This window comes from Carlito syrichta, unplaced genomic scaffold (genome assembly GCF_000164805.1).
Source record: "Carlito syrichta isolate Samal-C Ts95f unplaced genomic scaffold, Tarsius_syrichta-2.0.1 Scaffold142862, whole genome shotgun sequence".
NCBI lineage: Eukaryota > Metazoa > Chordata > Mammalia > Primates > Tarsiidae > Carlito > Carlito syrichta.
This window is the reverse complement of record NW_007086958.1, coordinates 116,536-137,592: the sequence shown is the minus strand read 5'-3', so window position 1 is coordinate 137,592 and position 21,057 is coordinate 116,536. Positions and strand designations below refer to the sequence as shown.

Here is a 21,057-nt window from a genome sequence, read left to right as displayed (position 1 = left end):
CCTGTAGTTTCAGCTACTTGGAAGGCTGAGGGGGAAGGATCACCAGAGCCCAGCAGGTCGAGGCTGTGGTGGCCGGAAGCGGCCACTGCACTCCAGTCTGGGTGACTGAGTGAGACTTCAACTCAAATAAATAAATAAATAAATAATAAAAAATTTAAAAATGGATGTGAATGTGGAGAAAAGGAATCACTTATATGCTGTTGGTGGGAGTGTAATTTAGTACAACCTCTATGGAAAGTGCTATGGAGGTTAGTCAGATAACTAAAATTTTGTCTACCATCTGATCCAACAATCCCACTACCAGGTATCTAACCTAAGGAACAGTGGTAGTTATATAAAAAAGACACCTGCACCCACATGTTTATCACAGCACAGTTCACAATTGCAAAGATATGGAATCAACCTAAATGCCAACAGCTGATCAGCGGTTAGTGAAGATATGGCATATACACTATGGAATACCATTCAGCTATCAAAAAGAATGAAATAATATCTTTTGCAGCAACTTGGATGGAATTGGAGAACATCATCCTAAGTGAATTAACTCAGGAATAGAAAACCAAACACTGCATGTTCTCACTTATAAGTAGGAACTAAATTTAAGAATATGCAAGGACATAGAGAATGGTATAATGGACACTAGAGACTCAGAAGGGAGAGGGGGAAAAGATAAAGAGACAAAAAAAAAATCACCTATTAGGTACAGTGTGTACAGATGGGGATAGTGGATACTCTCTCTCTCTTTTTTTTTTTTTTTTTTATTGTAGAAGATGAGGTTTTGCCAGGTTGCCCAGGCTGGTCTCAAACCCGTGAACTCAGGCAGTCCTCTCACCTCAGTCTCCCAAAGTGCTGGGATTACAAGCTTGAGCCACTACTCCCGGCATGGGTACTCTTAAAGTTCAGACCAAAAACTATTTGTATTACCCAAAGCTAATGAAATTTAAAAAAATTTTGAGGTGAAACTATGATATTAAATTTTTTTTCTCAGTACTGTTTCTTCTTTAAAATACTTTTATTAGCCACGCATGGTGGCTAACACCTGTAATCCCAGTACTTTGGGAGGCGGAGGTAAGAGGATTGCCTGAGCCCAAGGGTTCAAGACTAGCCTAGGTTACTTGGCAAGACCTCGTCTCTACAGTAAATCAAAAAATTAGCTGGATGTAGTAGCATGCACCTGTAGTTCCAGCTACTTTGCAGACAACATGGAAGGATTGCCTGAGCCCAGCAGGTTGAAGCTGTGGTGGCCATGAGCATGCCAGTGCACTTCAGCCTGGGTGACAGAGTGAAACTCCAACTCAAAAAAAATTTTTTTTAATTAAAGTACTCATGCATTTACTTTTTGAAAGTTAAATCACATTTCTATGTTTTTTTCATAACAGCGATTTATAGGAATTCTTTTTTTTTTTGAGTTGGAGTCTCACTCTGTCGCCCAGACTGGAGTGCAGTGACACACTTCCAGCCACCGCAGCCTCAACCTGCTGTGCTCCGGTGATTCTTCTGCCTCAGCTTTCCAAGTAGCTGGAACTACAGGCGTGCGCTACCACACCCAGCTAATTTTTTGATTTATTGTAGAGATGAGGTCTCGCCAAGTTGCCCAGACGGGTCTTGGACCCATGGGCTCAGGCAATCCACTCACCTCAGCCTCCCAAAGTGCGGCATCCCAAAGTGCGGGATTATAGGCTGAGCCACCGAGCCCGGCTTATAGGAATTCTTAATGTGCTTTGTTATATTTTGCAATTTTTTTCCCCAGGTGATCATCTGCTCCCCTTCACCTGGTCAGAGTCATATTTGTTAAAATAAAAGTCAGATATTGTTATTTCTGTCTCTGTTCAAAACCCATCTTAGAACAAAAGCTAAAATCTTTAAAATTGTTTCTAGCCCCTCCCCAATACCCTTGGCTCTTCCCCATACCCTTCTTTCTCCCCATCTCTTACCATCCTTTTCTTGACTACTCATGTGAGAGCCATCTAGCCCTCCTGACCCTCCTTTGACTTCACCTGGAGCACTCTTATTTGTTGAGTGAATTAATGAGTAAATATCAGGAAAGAGTAGCCAGAAGAATGTTGATACAACTGTTAGTATCAGGCAAAAGTTGACTTTGATGCAAACAGCATTTTATTAAAGTGTATTTGTTAGGGTTCTCCAGAGAAACAGAACCAGTAGGATATATAGAGATCTATAAGAGGAGATATAGTATGATAATTGGCTTACATGATTCTGGAAGTCACACTATATATCTTCTACAAGCTGGAGAACAAGGAAAGTGGTGGTGTAATTCAGTCTTGAGTTTGAAGGCCTGGGAACCAGGGGAGCTGATGGTGTAACTCCCAGTCCAAGGCTGAAAGCCTGAGACCCTGGGATGAGGGGCTTCTTGGTGTAAGTCCTGGAGTTGAAGGCCTGAGAACCAGGCACTTCAATGTCCCCAGGCAGGAGAAGCAGGATGTCCAGTTTGAGAAGGAATAGAGAGAGACTTCACTCTTCTTCATCCTTTTTGTTTTCCCTGGACGTGCACTCAATGGATTTGATGATGTCCGCCTGTATTGGTTAGGGCAGATCTTTACTCAGTCTTCTGATTAAAATGGGAATCTCTCTGGAAACACCCTCATAGGTACAGCCAGAAATAGTGTTTTACCATCTATCTGAACATCCCTTAAGCACAATCAAGTTGACACATAAAAAACTAACCATAAAACACATAAAAAAATTATCACATAAAGTCTCAAATTTCAAGAATCAGTATCATACTGTCTCCTCTGACAATGGTGCATTTAAGGTAGACATTAATAAGAAAAACAGTGATATTAGCATATTATGTCTATCATGACAAATGTCTTTTTTTCACTTACTTTTCTGGACACTTTTTTCTATTGGCATGAATTGAGCCATGAAATTCTTTAAAAATGATATACATTAACTAAAAGTATTTTAGCTTGCCCTCTGTTGGACAATTTTTTCAGACTTTAATGATAAATATTATGAAAAAGTACCATTCCTCCCTGAAATCCTTTATGTCCTCACCCAGTTTTATTTTTTCCCCACATGAATAATCAACATCTTAGATATATATCATGTCTCCTTCATTGGAATGGCAGTTTCATGAGGGCAAGGACTTATATTTTGTTTCCTTCTAGGCCTCTGGTGTCAGACCATGCCTTGCATGTGGTAGGTGTTCAGTAAATATTTGCTGAATAAATGAATGCTTGTGTGCATGTCTTCACATGCTTCTTTGTTCATGTGTGCAAATATTTCTTTAAGAAAGATGCTGAGGGAAGGTGTTGAATTGTAGAGATGTGTGTTTTAAGTTTTAATAGACACTGTAGCTTGTCCGTCAGAATAAATGGTCTAACCTGTTTACCATTCTTTCCCCATAAATATTCTGAGAATATGTACCTTTTTTGCCAATTTGATGTTTAAAAAATGGTTTCTCATAGTTTTAATTTGCATCTACCTAGTAACTGTGAGTTTGACCATATTTTCATTTGTTTATTGACTATTAGCATTTTTTCCCCATGACTTAATGTAAAATAATGATTCAAAAACTTCTCTAGTTGCCAGAGATTTCTTTCTTTCTTTCTTTTTTGTAAAAAGTATTCTAACTTTTACTGTTCTTTTCAGGTCACTCAGTCAAAGGAGCTCAGAAATGGAGTATATTAACAAATATAGACAACTTGAAGCACAAGAACTTGATATGTATGGCAGTGATCGACCAACGAGTAGGCCAGGTAAACTGATATCTTTAAATGTCCTATATGTGTGAGTGGTTTCCACATTAAGACATTAAGTTCATAGCTGTGTGTGGTGACACATGCTTGAAATCCCAGCTACTCCTGGGCAGCATAATGAGATCCCATCTCTAAAAAGAAAAAAAAAGTTCTTAAAAGTCTTTAAGAAATATAGTATTTTGGTCACAGTAAGGAATCCATACTGCTTGTGAATTCAGAATTTTTGGGGGAATGAGTATATGATATGTTGTAAAATGTTCATTTTTCCTATCTTTTTTTGTTTTTGTTTTTGTTTTTTGAGTTGGAGTCTCACTCTGTCACCCAGACTGGAGTGCAGTGGCCACCGCAGCCTCCACCTGCTGGGCTCCAGCGATCCTTCCACCTCAGCCTTCCAAGTAGCCGGAATTACAGGCATGTGCTACCACACCCGGCTGATTTTTTGATTTATTGTAGAGATGAGGTCTTGCTGCCCAGGTGGGTCTTGAACCTACGGGCTCAGGCAATCCGCTCACCTCAGCCTCCCAAAGGCGCGGGATTACTGGCTGAGCCACCGAGCCTGGCTTTTTCCTATCTTATAGTTCCTAAATAGTCTTCTCTTTGGAAGACTAATAAGGGTATCTTGCCTTACTATTAAATAAAACTATTTGACATTTATATTTAAAAACTTACAAGAGCTTTTTAAAAACAGTAAACAGGCCAGGCACGGTGGCTTATGCTTGTAATCCCAGGACCTTGGGAGGCGGAGGCAAGAGGAATTTTTAAGCCTAGGGGTTCAAGACCAGCTTAGGCTACTTGGCAAGATCTTGTCTCTAATAAATCAAAAAATTAACTGGGCATAGTGGCACGTGCCTGTAGTTCCAGCTATTTGAAAGGCTGAGGCAGAAGGATTGCCTGAGCCCAGTAGGTTGAGGCTGGGGTTGCCACAAGTATGCCACTGCACTCCAGCCTGGGTGACAGAGTGAGACTCCATCTCTGAAAACTCCCCAAAACAATGAACGTACTAAAAAAAATTTTAACCAATGTGGAAATGTATAAAATAAAAAGTTCTTCTTAAATGTTCCTTCCCCAAGGGTACAACTGTGCAGTTTGGAGTTAAGTTACTTTCAAGAGTATGACATTTCTTTTCCTGAGAGAATTATCTTATTAGCATCAGGTGCTAGTCATTATAAGATGTTATCTGTCACAGACTTCCTGCCAATTCATCTGAGAAACTCTGCTTCCTGCCCTCCATCCTGTGTACATATGGACACACATGTGGGTTCAAGTGACATTTGTTTTTTAGACTTTTGAAAGTTATGAAATACAGTCTATACAAAACATTGTATTAATCCTTCTCCTCCTTGGGATTTATTTGGGCCTCTTGACAATGTCAATTGGTATTTTTTCATTAATTCTGGAAAATTCTGAGCTTTCATCTATGCCCCACTCTCTCATTTATTTATTTTTTATTTTATTTAATTTATTTATTTTTGAGTTGGAGTCTCACTCTGTCGCCCAGACTGGAGTGCAGTGGCCGCTCCCGGCCACCGCAGCCTCGCGACCTGCTGGGCTTCAGCGATCCTTCCGCCTCAGCCTTCTGAGTAGCCGGAATTACAGGCGCGCGCTACCATACCTGGCTGATTTTTTGATTTATTGTAGAGATGAATTCTCGCCAAGTTGGCGAGGCAGGTCTTAAACCCGCGGGCTCAGGCAATCCACTCACCTCGGCCTCCCAAGGCGTGGGATTACAGGCTGAGCTACCGAGCCCAGCCCCCACTCTCTCATTTAGTTTTGCATTTTTCTTTCTTTCTTTTTTTTTTTTTTTTTTTTTGGTTTTCATGCTGTATTCTGGTTAATTTATCATTTATCTTTCACCTTAGAGGCAAAAAGCAACCTTGAGTTCTTTGCCTTCCTTGCTGTGTTATTATAGGCTTTGACCTGGTGTCTCCTCTATCTCATCAACCCTTTAGTGCTTTCAAGGAGATGTTTGTGTATTTCATCTGGAAACTTTAGTTGCCCTCAGGAGGGAGAGAGATTTGTCTGAACAACGCAGTCCATTATTACCACAAGTGATCTTTCAAAAGATGTGTACTCTTTGATCCAGTTTCTATTTATGCTAAGGAAAGTACAAAGTCGTATGTATAAGAATGTTTATTGCATCGTTACTTATCTATGGGAAGTCTTAGAAGTCTCTTAAATGTCAGTAAACAGAAGATTGGTGACTTTCTTTATCCATTAGTGGAGTACTGTGCAGCTTCTATAGAGGCATAAAATAGCCATATGTGTTACTTTGGGAAGAGATCCATCATCTAATATTTCCATTTGGGGCTGGGCTCAGTGGCTTAGCCTGTAATCCCAGCACTCTGGGAGGCTGAGGCGAGTGGACTGCCTGAGCCCTGGGGTTTGAGACCAGCCTGGGAAACTTGGTGAGACTTCATCTCTACAATAAATAAATAAAAGGTTTAGCCGGGCGTGGTAGCATGCACCTGTAGTTCTGGCTACTTGGAAGGCTGAGGCAGAAGGATCGCCTGAACTAAGCAGGTCAATGCTGGGATGGCCATGAGTGTGCCACTGCACTCCAGCCTGGACGACAGAGTGAGATTCCATCTCAAACAAACAAACAAATAAAATCCCAAACAACAAAATGTGTTTTCCATTTGGGAAACACATTCGTTAGCCTATAGATGACTGTGTGATGTGATCTGTCTTGTCACACCCATGTACTGGCCCAGGAGCACATGCGTGAACTCAGTGCACTGTACATGCTGGACCTGTAGTGTGTGAATGGATTGCCACTATTTAGAAATATAGAAATGAATGCCTGCAATTCAAAGTGTCTGTTCTTGTAGCTTTTGATTTAGAGTCATATGTGATACTGTCTTTGTCTTCTCTATCCATGACATCTTAAAATATTTCTCTAGGATCTTTTCATTCAGCAGTCACATAAACTATAACTTTGGCTACATGTAGAGGATTCACTCAGCCACTGATATTATCAAGTTGTATGCCAGGGACTATATGAGGCCATAAGAATATGACAAGTAAAAAAGACTTGGACCCTTTTATAGAGATTATTTAATCTTGCAGTTATACAGATAAATGCTTCTGGAGATAAGTGTTCTGAAAGATAGCTCAGTGAGGGCATAAAACAAGGATTTCTGATTTGGGTTGGGGTATCAGGAAAGTGACAACTGAGCGTAGGAGTTGAAGAGTGAGTAGACCTTACCTAGGCATTTTATCAGGGGTGAGGGGAAATGTGTGCAGAGGCCTTGTGGTGGAAGAAAGCCCAGTGTTCCAGCCCTGAAAGAGGGGCCGGTGTTGCTAGGGAATAGCGATAGGGTATGGAAAGCTGGGCAGGGTCAGCCAGAGGCTCAATAATAGCCTCCCAAAGAGGTCTATGTCTTTGTCCCCAGAACCTGTGAATTTGTTACCTTATGGTAAAAGGGACTTTGCAGATGTAAGTTAAGAATCTTAAGATGGGATTGTCCAGGTGGGCCCAATGTCATCATAGTTTTTATAAGAGGGAAACAGGACTATCAGAATCAGTAGTAGGAGATGTGACAATAGAAGCTATAGGTTGGAGTGATGTGAGAAAGAGGCCACGAGCCAAGGAATTCAGGTAGCTTCTAGAAGCTGAAAAGACAAGGGAACTGATTCTTCCTCACAGAACCTCCAGAAGGAACCAGCCCTGTTGACACCTTGATCTTAGCCCAGTGTGAGACTGATTTTAGACTACTGACTTTCAGAACTGTCAGATAATAAATGAGTGTTGTTTGGCTACTGAGTTTGTGATAATATGTTACAGTAGCAGTAGAAGACTAATAACAGTTGGATGTGGTTGGCTCATTTAGACGAGATCAGTAATAGGGCCTTTGGGCCATACTAAGAATTTTGGTCTTAATACTCAGAGCAGTAGGAAGCAATGAAAGGTTCTATGTTTTTCTAAGGATGAGTGTGAAGGGAGAAGATAGGTGTCATGTGACTAGATTGGAGTTTTGAAAAGAACACTGGCCATGTTTTTGAGAATGGGTTGGAGGGGGCCAGAGTGGACTTGAGGAGAACAGTAGGAATTGCACAAGTCCAGCTCTTCCTTCAGGTTAAGTTTAATGAGACTCGATGGTGCCTTTGACCAGGGTGATGGCAGTGGAGACAGAGAGCCAGTTGAGGGACAAACTGGCCAGACTTGGTGATGCTTTGGGCACAGGGAGTGAGGGAGAAGGGGCCACAGGAGGTAGGAAGATGCTGCCCGTGTTTTCGTAGTACTCATGTGCCTCTAGAGCATCGAGGAAGTGAGATCAGATTATATTGTGTGTATGTACACATACTTGTATGTACGTGTGTGTAGACATAAAGCCTTTTCTATGTCTATTTATATTAAAACCATGAGATCACACCGAAGCCTCTAATTACAGACCAGCACCACAGGTTTCAACATGAACATTTTATTATATCCTGCTATAAATTGCTTTGATTTAAAATTCTTCCAGTTTTGGTGTGATACGGATGTTATTTCACTTCTTGTTTTTTTCTTTCTTTTTTCTCTCTTTTTTCTTTTTTAGAGACAAGGTCTTGCCAAGTTGCCTAGGCTGGTCTCGAACTCCTGGACTCAGGCAATCCTCTTGCCTTGGCCTCCCACAGTGCTGGGATTATAGGCTTGAGCCACTGTGCACAGCTGTTATTTCACTTATAAATGTTTTTAAAAATTTTTTCTAAATATAGACCCAAGGACACACATTCAGTGAATTTCTATAGGTTACATTGAAGTCATTTTACATAACTATAGGTTAATCATTTTTTAAAAAATTGATATTTAATAGTACTGATAAATGAAATTTTTCCTAGCAGTGTGAGCTTGATTCCAGACTGTGAACTCCTGCAGGGTTCTGTTGCTTTCACATGACAATTTGAATTTGTACTGGGATAGTGTCTTTAGGTTGTGATTATAGACCATGATGCTGCCTCCTTTTTAATTTGATGATATATTTAGTTGTTTTCATCTCCCTTTTAGCTTCTGGTTTTAAGAGAATGGCCTATGTGCAATGTCTAATAGCTGAAAGGGAAACCTTATTCTCCCTTCAGGTTAAGTTTAATTTTGTATTCAGAATGCTGTCCCATACTTAGAAAAGTGATATATAATTATCTATTTTGAAGATTTAATTTTGGGGTTAAATCAGTAATATAGTAAAATCTGTTACATGCTGTTTTGAAACCTCTAATTGCTGAACTTTTTGGTTAGATTTTATATTTTGTTGTTGATGATATAGTGGTGTGGGTTAGTGAAGAGAACTAGCAATTAAAAATTTTTGTTTTTTAGATACAGGGTCTTGCTCTGTTGCCCAGACTGGAGTGCAGTGGCACTATCATAGCTCCAACTCCTGGGCTTCAAAGATTCTCCTGCCTTAGCCTCCCAAGTAGCTGGGACTACAGGCGTGTGCCACTATGCCCAACTAATTTTGAATTTTTTTGTAGAGATGGGGTCTTGCTTTGTTGCCCAGACTGGTCTTGAACTCCTAGCCTTAAGTGATACTCCTACCCCGGCTCCTAAAGCACTAGAGTTACAGGTGTGAGCCACCGCACCTGGCCAGAAGTAGCAGTTTTAATGATTTTCAGTTTTTCCCAGTTTATGTAAATATTTTAATGTTAATAATGTAGGATTAAGAGATAACTGGAAAGTAAGAATAGCAAATTTGGAGGTTGAGGTATTTCTTAGACCATTTTTGGATTTCAATTTTTCATATGTAGTTTATTGATTTACCTTAGATTACTTGATGGTTTTCCTTTTACTTTGTTGCTGATATAGAGATGAAAAAGCCATACAGCTGTGAACAATTCTGCCATTTGGTTTCTTGTCCACCCTTTGGCAGTATATATGGAGGCAGAACTTAATCTGTGCTGGGTCTGCTTCAGCCAGTGACCTAAAAACGTCAGCTTGTGTTTTGCATTACATGGAGAAGGGGTTATGGTGTAGACAGCACAGTTAGGACTTGGCATTTTTTTTTCTTGTAAAATTTCTATCTTTAAGTAGCAACCTTCAAAATGCATGTAATCAAGTAATGTGAGACCTGTCAATATTGTCAAATAACAGGCTCGTTTAGCAGTATGGTGAACGTGAACCAGGGCTTAATATCTTTTAGCAAAAAGACTATAGCTGCCTTCTTTTTTTGTCTTTCTAAAAGAATCTTTGTCATTTTCTCTCCCTTTGAATAGTTATTCCTCAGCTTATCACCCCTACTCTGTCCCCAACTACTTGCCTATCCCTCTGTCTCCTAGCTGTGTTTGGGGTCAAGGGCTTCTCCCTCTTAGTCTATCTTGATTCTCAGGGGTCATGGAGATTCTCCTTTCTTTCATGTGTTATGCTTAAATAAGCCTCGGTACACCAGTTGGGAAAATAAGACAGCATCAGTGATTGTGATAGAACGGAGAAGAGTTGTGAAGGGCCAGCGAGATGCGATAATGGAAAGAAAGGCCCTGTGATAGTGAGCTTGACTGTCACTAGTGAGGTTGATCAGAAGATTAGAAAGCTATACAGGCAGGACTTAGGGAACCTTCCCCCTGAGTCAATGGTCACTAATGGTGTGGGAAGAACAGCTGACCACAAACAGGCTGTTTCTGCTTTGAGGGATTATGACAGATCTGGCTTCTTTGTAACATTGAGAACAAGTACCACACACCTTGATTCAGCTATAGGAAAACTGCCGTGTTTTAATGATAATTATTAGACCAATTATGAAAGTGAGACTATATGTAAGGAAAAATATGTAGGAGAGCAAAAGAACTGCTTGGCTGCATGTTTTATCAGCAGGAAGGGCCAATGGCAGCACATAGATAAGGAGGTGTTGGGACAGACATGGGGGCTGGGGAAAGGGAAGGTGACTGTGGGGGAGGGAATGAGTGTGGTGCTAAATTTGGGAGAGAGACAGGGAGGCTTAAGAGTTTACTTATTTGGGGAGTAAAAACTTATTTTCAGCAAAAGTTTGTGAATTTTGATGATTTGTTAGTTTGTCAAGTGATGACCAGAGTTCCAATTATCAAATATGTAGCCAGAGAGCGGTGCATGAGCTTACAAGAGGATGATAAGCATGCCTGGTCAGAGCACCAGAGCATGTATCTGTACTGGGTAAAATTGCCCTTTTTCTTTTTTTTTGAGTTGGAGCTTCACTCCATCACCCAGACTGGAGTGCAGTGGCTGCTCCCGGCCACCACAGCCTTGACCCACTGGACTCCGGCGATCCTTCCGCCTCAGCCTTCCGAGTAGCCGGAATTACAGGCACGTGCTACCACTCCTGGCTGGTTTTTGATTTATTGTAGAGATGAGGTCTCGCCAAGTTGCCCAGGCGGGTCTCGAACCTGCGGGCTCAGGCAAAAATTGCCGTTTTTCATGATTCCTGTTGTTCCTAAGCTACGTTTGATTTATCTGTTGGGATCACTGATTGTAGTAGCAAGGAATGCACATTTAATAAATTGATGCATTCTTTTGAAATTTCAAAAGAAATTTCAAGGAAAAGTTTTATCTTTAGTTGTTTTAATTACCATTTAATCAAGTGATGAGTACTGTCTTTTATGGGCCTGTTATCTTAGAAGTTAGTGCTAAGCCTGCAGTATTAGTTGCTGTGATGGAGGGATAGGAATGTTCTCAGTTCACTGCTATACATTATTAATAGTGGGCTATTAATTACCCTGCTAGCAATATTAGCCTGTAGAAAGTGTATTTTTGGGCCGGGCTCGGTAGCTCAACCTATAATCCTAGCACTTTGGGAGGCCAAGGCGAGTGGATTGCCTGAGCCCGCAGGTTGGAGACCCACCTGGGCAATTTGGTGAGACCTTGTCTCTACAATACATAAAAAATTAGCCAGGCATGAGAGCGCATGCCTGTAGTTCCAGCTACTTGGAAGGCTGAGGTAGAAGGATCGCCGGAGCCCAGCAGGCCGAGGCTGCAATGGCTGGGAGCATGCCACTGCATTCCAGCCTGGGCACCAGAGTGAGACTCCAACTCAAAAAAAAATAAAAATAAAAAATAAAGTGTATTTTTGTATTTGTGTGTGTGTGTATGTTGTATATATAGATGTTATATTGTGCTATTTACATTGTCTTTGATCAGATAACAAGGAACATAATATTTGTTTGTTTTGTCTGAATCCAGGTCCAAGGCCACTTTTGGCTAAAGTAAGCAATGTAACATGCATCCCAGAGACAACTTATAAATATCCTGATTTGCCTATAAATCGATGTAAGGAAGAGGTAAAATTATTTTTGTCATACTGTAATTTTGCTGTTTGATTAAATGCCTTAGGCCCAACATATTTGGTTTATAATTTCAAAGTTACCAGGTGCCAGGTGAACACATTATGGCATGCAAGGTTCTGTGACAGATAAGAGGAGGGTGTGTGCTCAGGGTGATGTGGAGATGATTTTGTGTAACGGCCAGATTGATGATTTTTCTTTTGACCTGTGCTTTAATTTGTTTAACCTTTACCTGAGTGTATCTCCTCACATTTAGTTTGTTATCTAGTTTTTCCCTCCTTCAAAATATCCATAAGTAAGCACTGTCTTTCCCCAGGAGAGCTTCTTATTTAAAGATAGTCACTGCCTAATTTTTTTATAAAGCAAATGACACACCCTAGCATTTCCATTGGGTTTCTATACAGTGTTGCCCCTTTTTTCCTGCTTATTGATTGATCAATCATTGACATATTACATTAACAATACCAGGCCAACTATAGTAGTAGAATGATTAAATTTCTAATTAGTTGCATGTTATTAAACATAGCTAAAAGTAAATGTATTGAAGCCTTTATTAACTAAACTAGTAGAGCTATAGATAAAACTGGAAATATTTCAGATTTAATTTTTATTTTGCTTTAGATTGAAGTATACAACTTTATAGAGGAGATATACTTTATGAATTAATTTTTAGAGGCCAGTATTCAAATTAATTTTTAATTTGAATACTGGCCTCTAAAAATTAATTCCTGGAAAAATAAGAACTTAAATAAGTTTAGGGTAGAGATGGGGGAATGGTGGAGGAAGAATTGGATTAGCGTTTTTAAAATGCTTCATTTTGGCTGGGGGCAGTGACTCAAGCCTGTAATCCCAGCACTTTGGGGGCCAAGGTGAGAGGATTGCCTGAGCCTGTGGGTTTGCGACCAACCTGGGCAACATGGTAAGACCTCATCTCTACAATAAATTAAAAAATTAGCCGGGAGTGGTAGCATGCCTGTAGTTCCCGCTACTTGGAAGGCTGAGTCAGCAGAATTGCCTGAGCCCAGCAGATTGATGCTGGGGTGGCCTCAAGGGTGCCACTGCACTCCGGTCTGGGTGATGGAGTGAGACTCTGACTCAAAAAAACAAAAAACAAAAAAACTTCATCTAATTCTTTTTTTTAATTGGAGCCTTACTCTATTGCCCAGGCTGAGGGAGAGCAGTGGCACACTCACAGCCACCCCAGCATCGACCCACTGGGCTCAGGCCGGGAGTGGCCACTGCACTCCAGTCTGGGCGACAGAGTGAGACTCCAACTCAAAAAAAAAAAATGTGTCTCAAGAATTTAAAATGGGCCGGGCTCGGTGGCTCAGCCTGTAATCCCGCGCTTTGGGAGACCGAGGTGAGTGAATTGCCTGAGCCCGCGAGTTCGAGATCCACCTGGACAACTTGGCAAGACCTCATCTCTACAATAAAAAAAAACCAAAAATTAACTGGGCGTGGTAGTGCGCACCTGTAGTTCCAGCTACTTGGAAGGCTGAAGTGGAAGGATCGCCGGAGCCCAGCAGGTCGAGGCTGCAGTGGCCGGGAGCGGCCACTGCACTCCAGTCTGGGCAACAGAGTGAGACTCCAACTCAAAAAAAAAAAAAAAAAATTTAAATGGAATTTTAAAACCACTTGAGTATAACAACAGCTTTGTTTTCATGTTTTTCAGTAGAATTATATGCAGACTTGTTACACAATTTTTAAATAATATAGACACTTAGAATTAGTAAAGGCTATAGAAATCCAATTTTATATTTTCATTTTGATAGCAGCAACTGAGACCCAGGGAACTGAAATTAACTTGGCCTGATTTTTCCATGGCTATTAATAGCTACTGTTATATAGGTGTAGAATTGGTTTGTAATGTAGCATCCATTTGTATACTTGCTCTCTTTTGTGATATTTAGAATGGTTAGTTAAGTCTAACTTAAATACAAAAATTAAATCCAGAAAATCTTCCCAACATAGATGATACTTTACATCACTGTTTGTTTTGTTGCAATTTTGAAAGAGAATTTTTTTTTAATTCTAGGTTATTTCTTTGATAGAAAGTAATTCTGTGGTAATTATACACGGTGCCACAGGAAGTGGTAAAAGTACTCAGCTTCCACAATATATCTTGGATCACTATATTCAACGCTCTACTTACTGCAACATTGTGGTTACTCAGCCACGGAAGATAGGGGCCAGCAGCATTGCCAGATGGATTAGTAAAGAGCGCTCTTGGACTCTGGGGGGTCTGGTGGGCTATCAGGTGAGACTGAGGGGAAGAGAGGGAGAGAAAGCCAACCGTCTCTCTCTTTGTTAATTTTTTTCTATGTAAGTTGATGATAGTACATGGCTATTTTCTGCAGGAAATTAATATGTAGCCAGTTGCTTATAGAGCAGAACTGTGGCATAATTTAAAAAAATAGTAGGCCGGGCTCAGTGGCTCAGCCTGTAATCCCAGCACTTTGGGAGGCGGAGGCGAGTGGATTGCCTGAACCTGCGGGTTTGAGACCTGCCCAGGCAATTGGCAAGACCTCGTCTCTACAATAAATAAAAAGAAGTTAGGGTCAACCTCTTTGGGTCCCCTCCCACTGTGGGAGTTTTTCTGTCCTCCCAATAAATCCTGCTTTCTCTCTCTCTCTCTCTCTCTCTCTCTCTCTCTCTCTCTCTCTCACACACACACACACACACACACACACACACACACACACACACACACACACACACACATTAGCTGGGTGTGGTAGCGTGTGCCTGTAGTTCCAGCATCTTAGAAGGTTGAGGTTGCTGGAGCTCAGCAGGTCGATGCTGGGGTGACTGTGAGTATGCCACTGCACTCCAGCCTGGCGACAGAGTGAGACTCCAACTAAAAAAATAAAAATAATAGTAATAGTGAAACTGAACTCTTGAAAATAATTTTTAATTTCTTTCCCAGTTGAATAGGAAAGAAGTGAAAATCCTCAGGCTCATGACTTCTATAATTTTATCCTTTGAGTTATATCTTTATATTCTAGAAGATGTCTTGATACACAATTATTTTAATATCAAAATTTTATAGGCAGTATTATTAGAAAAGCTACCTCCTTTACACACAAAAAAGAAAATCAACTTGAGAACTTCACTTTTAATTTGGACCCTATGTATCTTTTGAAATATAATACCTTTGTATTATAATTTTGTTCCCTTTTTTACCTCCATTATAAAATGAACATAACATTCTTGGGTAGTGAAACATAATTTAAACCTGAACTCTTTCTTCTTTCTCTTTTCCTTCCCCAATTTTAGGTAGGGCTAGAGAAAATAGCAACGGAGGACACTAGGCTGATTTATATGACAACAGGAGTCCTTCTTCAGAAAATAGTTAGTGCTAAGAGTTTGATGGAATTCACGCATGTTTTCATTGATGAGGTAAGTGTGTATTTCGTGTAACTCTGCTCTTATGTCCTTATATAAGACAATATTGTATAAGGTACTGCAAATGCTATCTATCTGTAAAGGGTCATGAAACATTTTGAATCTATATTTGCTTAATTTGTCTGTGACTTGGTTCTGAAATATTGTTGAGGATGTTGAGGACTATGAAAAGATTCCTTGTTTAGAGCAGGGCTTGGCAGGCTACAGCTCTTGGGTTAAATTTGGCACCTGTTTTTATAAATAAAGTTTCATTGGAACATAGTTTCACTCATTTGTTTATATATTGTTTGTAGTTGCTTCTGCACTACAACAGCAGAGTTGCAACAGAGATTGTATATCCTGCCATGCTGGAAATATTTTCTATCTTGACTTACAGGAAAAGCCTGCTAACCTCTGGTTTACAGTGTTAGCCACACTCAGATAGTTAAAAAGTTTTCATTTGTATATAGATAGTTTCCCTCTAAATCAAGGACAATAATACCTTTTAAAAAATTATTAAAATAAATACAAGATACAGATTTATTTACTTTTCTTAAAAAAAAAAACAGCAAAAATCCCCCTCTGTTTTGAACCCTGTTTTTGTGCCTATTTTACCTTTCTTTATTTTTTCCTTCCCCTATACTTTCTGGACTTTTCTCAGTAAGGAGGGAATATTTAACTGATTTTGTTTATATTTCAAACAAGATTTTTTTAAGGTAAGGGGTTGTTGTGTTTGAACTACTTTTCCAGGAACTTTGGAACTGGCTGTATCCCAAACTTTTGTGGATTAAACCTTATAAGTAATTCTGTCCTGAGAAGCTTGATTTATTTCTATGGGAATTAGAAACATCAGCAAATAGAGTTCGTGGGAGGTTGTGAGATGGGGCTAGGGTGCTTAATAGAGTCTGAAATAAAACCATTTGGGCAACTTTTGAGGGTAAGGTTTCTCCACTCTATCTTGATGTGTGTTACTAATTACTAATACCAAAATATATGACAGATAAATTGGTGTTGGTGCATTTAAAATCTTTTTTTTTTTTTGAGTTGGAGTCTCACTGTGTCGCCCAGACTGGAGTGCAGTGGCCGCTCCTGGCCACCGCAGCCTTGAACTGCTGGGCTCTGGCGATCCTTCCGCCTCAGCCTTCTAAGTAGCTGGAATTACAGGCATGTGCTACCATGTCCGGCTGACTTTTTGATTTATTGTAGAGATGAGGTCTCGCTGCCCAGGCGGGTCTCGAACCTGTGGGCTCAGGCAATCCACTCACCTCAGCCTCCCAAAGGCGCGGGATTACAGGCTGAGCCACTGAGCCCGGTGCATTTAAAATCTCGTTTACATTTACTTGGTTTTGAATTACTGTAGTGGTTTTGGGAGAATATGAGACAGTGAAAATGATCTACTATTCCTTGCAAAATAGTGTGATATACAGTGATGAACTTTTGACAGTTTGAGGTAGAGCTCAAATTAAATTTAATAGGCAATGCCAAAAGGTGGCATTATGAAGTTTACAGTAGTTATTTATTGGGCCTTTTATTACAATTGAGCCTGTTTTACATGAAAGGAAACTATAGCTTAAAGAAGTTCAGTGCTCAGGTTCATCCCGGGGTTGTTTACTCAAGAACCTATGGTGCTAATGCCTACCTTTATTTTCTGTGCTTTTGACATTGTTCTAAGTAGCTTTCTTTGCACATACACATTTGAGTGACACAGATAAACCCATTCATACTGTGTTGACTACATTCTTTCCTAAAGCTATGCGATAATAGATGAACAAAAGTTGGCTGCTCTCTGCAAGATCTTGACATACGGGGTAGCAGTAGCCAGCAGAGGATTGTCACATCATTGTGATAGTAACTTCCTGCTCCTGCTCTTCCACTATATTGCTAGTGTTTGGATAATTGTTTTCTTAATAAATGAATGGATTAGGCTCAGCTACCTGAAGTTTTAGGTTTACCAATAGTGTTGTTCTTATTTTCTGGGATGATTTGAATTTTAAAAGAAACACAAGAGCAGAAATTGAAGATGGCCAAGCAGTTTAAAAAGGAATAGTTTTATTATTATTTTTTTAGTTGGAGTCTCACTCTGTCGCCCAGGCTGGAGGGCAGTGGCACGCTCCTGGCCACCGCAGCCTTGACCTGCTGGGCTCTGGCTATCCTTCCGCCTCAGCCTTCCGAGTAGCTGGAACTACAGGCGCCTGCTACCACACCTGGCTAATTTTTCGATTTATTGTAGAGATGAGATCTCGCCAAGTTGCCCAGGCGGGTCTCGAACCCACGGGCTCAGGCAATCCACTCACCTCAGCCTCCCAAAAGCGCGGGATTATAGACTGAGTCCCACCAAACCTGGCAGGAATAGTATTTTTAACTTCTTAGTTCTTGAAAAAGCTTTAGGTAAATCACTCATTCAACAAACATTTTTTGAGTACTGCTATGAAAAAGATGCCTCACTAGGTGCTGAGGTTATAAAGACAAATTAAGTCATCGTTTCTGCTCTCAGCTGCTGTCCAGTGGAGGTGTACGTTGTGATGTGTATGTATTTGTGTGCTTTGGAGAAAGGCTGGCTCAGGGACAGGGCTAGAGATCCTGGAACTAGTGCCTGTGTAGGGCCTCAAGGCAGAGGAGGGGAAATGAATGTGTGAACTCAGGGGAGAGGCTGCCACGATGAGTACAGGTGGAGGGATCTCAAAACTGGAAAGAGGTCACCTTGGGGCTCTTCCCTGATGATAGCCTTGATTTTTCTTCTCAAGGAAGAGTCAGGATGTTTATGTTGACAAAGTGTTCTGGAGCTTGGTGATAGCATAAGAGTTAGATTTATGATGTTGCTAAATATTGCTCAGCTACTGATTTTTTTCCTTTTCTCTATGCTTCTTCCCGACACATCTACTTCAGTGGTAAGTTCAGAGATGGTAGGGACTGGAATAGAATTAGGCATAGAATAAATTGGCAGGCCCTTTACACTGAGCAGAGGAGAGCTCCCTTGTTCAAACTTAGTAGCTATCTCTTCACTTTGACCAAGAAATGTCGCAGGATAGAATCATATTTTTCCCTTGTGCAGTGGGGTATCCTAAGTAACTACAGTAACTGGTTTCTTTTAGAAATATAGCCACATGTGACATAGCCCTTTGGCACTAGCTGGTTCTGGGGTAGGGCAGGGTGGGGAGGGTGGACTGTATGGCTCCTTGGGGTGGCTCCGACTGTAAGGTCTCTGAGTGAGAAGGGCTGTGAGGCAGCTGCTTTCCCCGAGTGCTCTCCTGCGTCAGTGTTGTTGACCTCCCAACCTTGTTCTGCTTTACCTGTTTGACTGACTCAACTTTTCCAGGGCTACCCCTTGCCCACCCTTGTGAACTGAGGTTCTACACATTGTGGAACATTACCTGTCAGGCAGGTTCGCCTTTAGACTGGCATATCTCCATTCTCGCACTTGCTTGCTCAGATGACAGTATACCTGTAAGTTCCGACAGAGGATGTGACAGACAGGGGCTCTGGGGGGCTATGGGAGTGGTTCTCTGTGTGTGGGGTGGGTGGGAAAATTTGTGGTTGTCACAGTGACCTGGGGTACTATTGGTTTTAAGTGGATAGGACAATGGGTGCTGAACATTACTCTGCCCACATACCAGGAAGGCCCTAAGGAGAAACATTGAGAGGGACAGTGACCACATGGGTACTCTTTGGTCTTTGGGTCAGTATTCTTTCCTTCTTCTTAACCAGGACTGATACTAGTCCCCTGAAGAATTGCATTTAGCAGAAAGAATTGATTTAGTCTCCCAGGGGTACCATTGTTTTAGAAGTGACCCTTGCCTTGCCTGATACCATGTGGGGGTGCCTTCTTTTTTATTTTGTAGGTACATGAGCGAACTGAAGAAATGGATTTCCTGCTGTTGGTAGTCCGCAAACTTTTAAGAACAAATTCACGTTTTGTGAAGGTAAATTTGATTTCATATGTAACAGAAATCTTTAGGGCTAAGATTTATTGTTTAGTTTTGTTTCTCTCTACAGTTATTCTTTGGGATTTGTTGGGGATTCCAGGACCCTCTGTGGATACCAAACTCTGAGGATGCTCAAGTCTCTTCCTGATATAAAATGGGGTAGTACAGTATTTGTATGTAACCTACACACATCCTCCCATATACTTTAAATCATCTTTAGGTTAATTATAATAAAATGCAAATGATATATAAATAGTTATATTGTATTTTAAAAAATTTTTATTATGAGATATGGGGTACAAGTAAGGGTTACCTATGCAAGTAGGCTGCATGCAGGTATACTGTATTTTTAAATTTTATATTTAAAAAAACTTTGGGCTAGACGTGGTAGCTCAAGCCTGTAATCCTGGCACTTTGGGATGCTGAGGCGAAAGGATTGCCTGAGCCTGCGGGTTCAAGACCAGCCTGGGCAACATGGCAAGACCTCGTCTCTACAATAAATAAAAAAATTAGCCAGGTGTGGTTGCGTGCGCCTGTAGTTCCAGCTACTTGGAAGGCTGAGGTGGAAGGATCACTTGAGCCCAGCAGGTCGGCAGTGGGGTGGCCATGAGCGTGCCACTATACTTTAGCCTGGGCAACAGAGTGAGACTCCAACTCAAAAGAAAAAAACAAAAAAAAAAAACAGATGATAAATAAGGATTTCTTTGAGAGTTGTTAAAAAAAAAATCTAAACATAGGTCCACTTCAGCCTAGCTGTGCTAAGCAGGTCTTTGGGAACCAGCTTTATAAAAGGTGGCAGTGATTGGGATATGCATATTGTTATATAATGGGGCTATTAAAGGATTTGCTGTAATTGGAAAAGTTGCTTTCTAAATCATAAAGTATTTTGATCGTCAAATGTTTATTTGTTTAGGGAAATAGTTCTCCTATCTTCTTCCACAATGTCCCACAAGGGAGGAAACTTCCACCTGAGAATGTTCATATTCTCACTTGGTGAGCAATGAATGAATGGAACTTAACATTTGCAATAGGTTGTCTTATTGTTTGAGGTGACTGAAATGAATGAGATAATTTAGCTATTTTGGTTCTTTTTTGGCATCTTAACTAAAAGATGTCATCGAAGATTATTCAACAAATTGGCGTCTCTCTTGAATGTCATTTAAAGACTTTTCTGTTTTACTCAAGTCAAAATAATAACTTGATTACACATTTTAAAATTTTCAGTGGTAAAGAGAGTTAAAGTATTAGTGGATTAAAAACAAAAAAACTCTACCACACTGCTGAAAATGGTGATAAGGAGCTTGGTACTTATAAGTAGTAAGAAATGGTTTGCCAGTTTCAGTACATTTATGATTTATTAAAAAATGTGTGAAGTAGCATATTTTCTAAATATAGTACCTTAAATATAGTTGGGCCAATAAATTAGAAGTCACATTCTAAATAGTTTTGTAAAAGTTTTTTTTTTTTAACAACTCTCAAAAAAATCCTTATTTATTACCTTTTTTTTTTTTTTTGAGTTGGAGTCTCACTCTGTTGCCCATGCTGGAGGACAGTGGCACACTCATGTCTACCCCAGCGTTGACCTGCTGGGCTCTGGTGATCCTTCCGCCTCAGCCTTCCAGGCAGCTGAAACTACAGGCGCGTGCTACCACACCCAGCTAATTTTTGAAACGAGGTCTTGCCTAGTTTCCCAGGCTGATCTCGAACCTGTGGGCTCAGGTAGTCCACTCACCTCGGCCTCCCAAAGTGCTGGGATTACAGACTGAGCCACCGAACCCGGCCATTTATTACTTTTTTTTTTTTTTTTT

The 21,057-nt window shown here is 40.6% G+C and overlaps 1 protein-coding gene across 1 annotated transcript in view; it reads left to right on the top strand.

The window, feature by feature from the left end:
* TDRD9 (tudor domain containing 9) overlaps positions 1 to 21,057 on the top strand; it is a 142,323-nt gene that overhangs the window by 20,651 nt on the left and 100,615 nt on the right. The window contains exons 3-7 of the mRNA XM_008049977.1: positions 3,616 to 3,722; positions 11,842 to 11,939; positions 13,978 to 14,199; positions 15,219 to 15,341; positions 19,166 to 19,246. Coding sequence (XP_008048168.1) covers positions 3,616 to 3,722; positions 11,842 to 11,939; positions 13,978 to 14,199; positions 15,219 to 15,341; positions 19,166 to 19,246 — 631 coding nt within the window. The remainder of the gene's footprint in view (positions 1 to 3,615; positions 3,723 to 11,841; positions 11,940 to 13,977; positions 14,200 to 15,218; positions 15,342 to 19,165; positions 19,247 to 21,057) is intronic.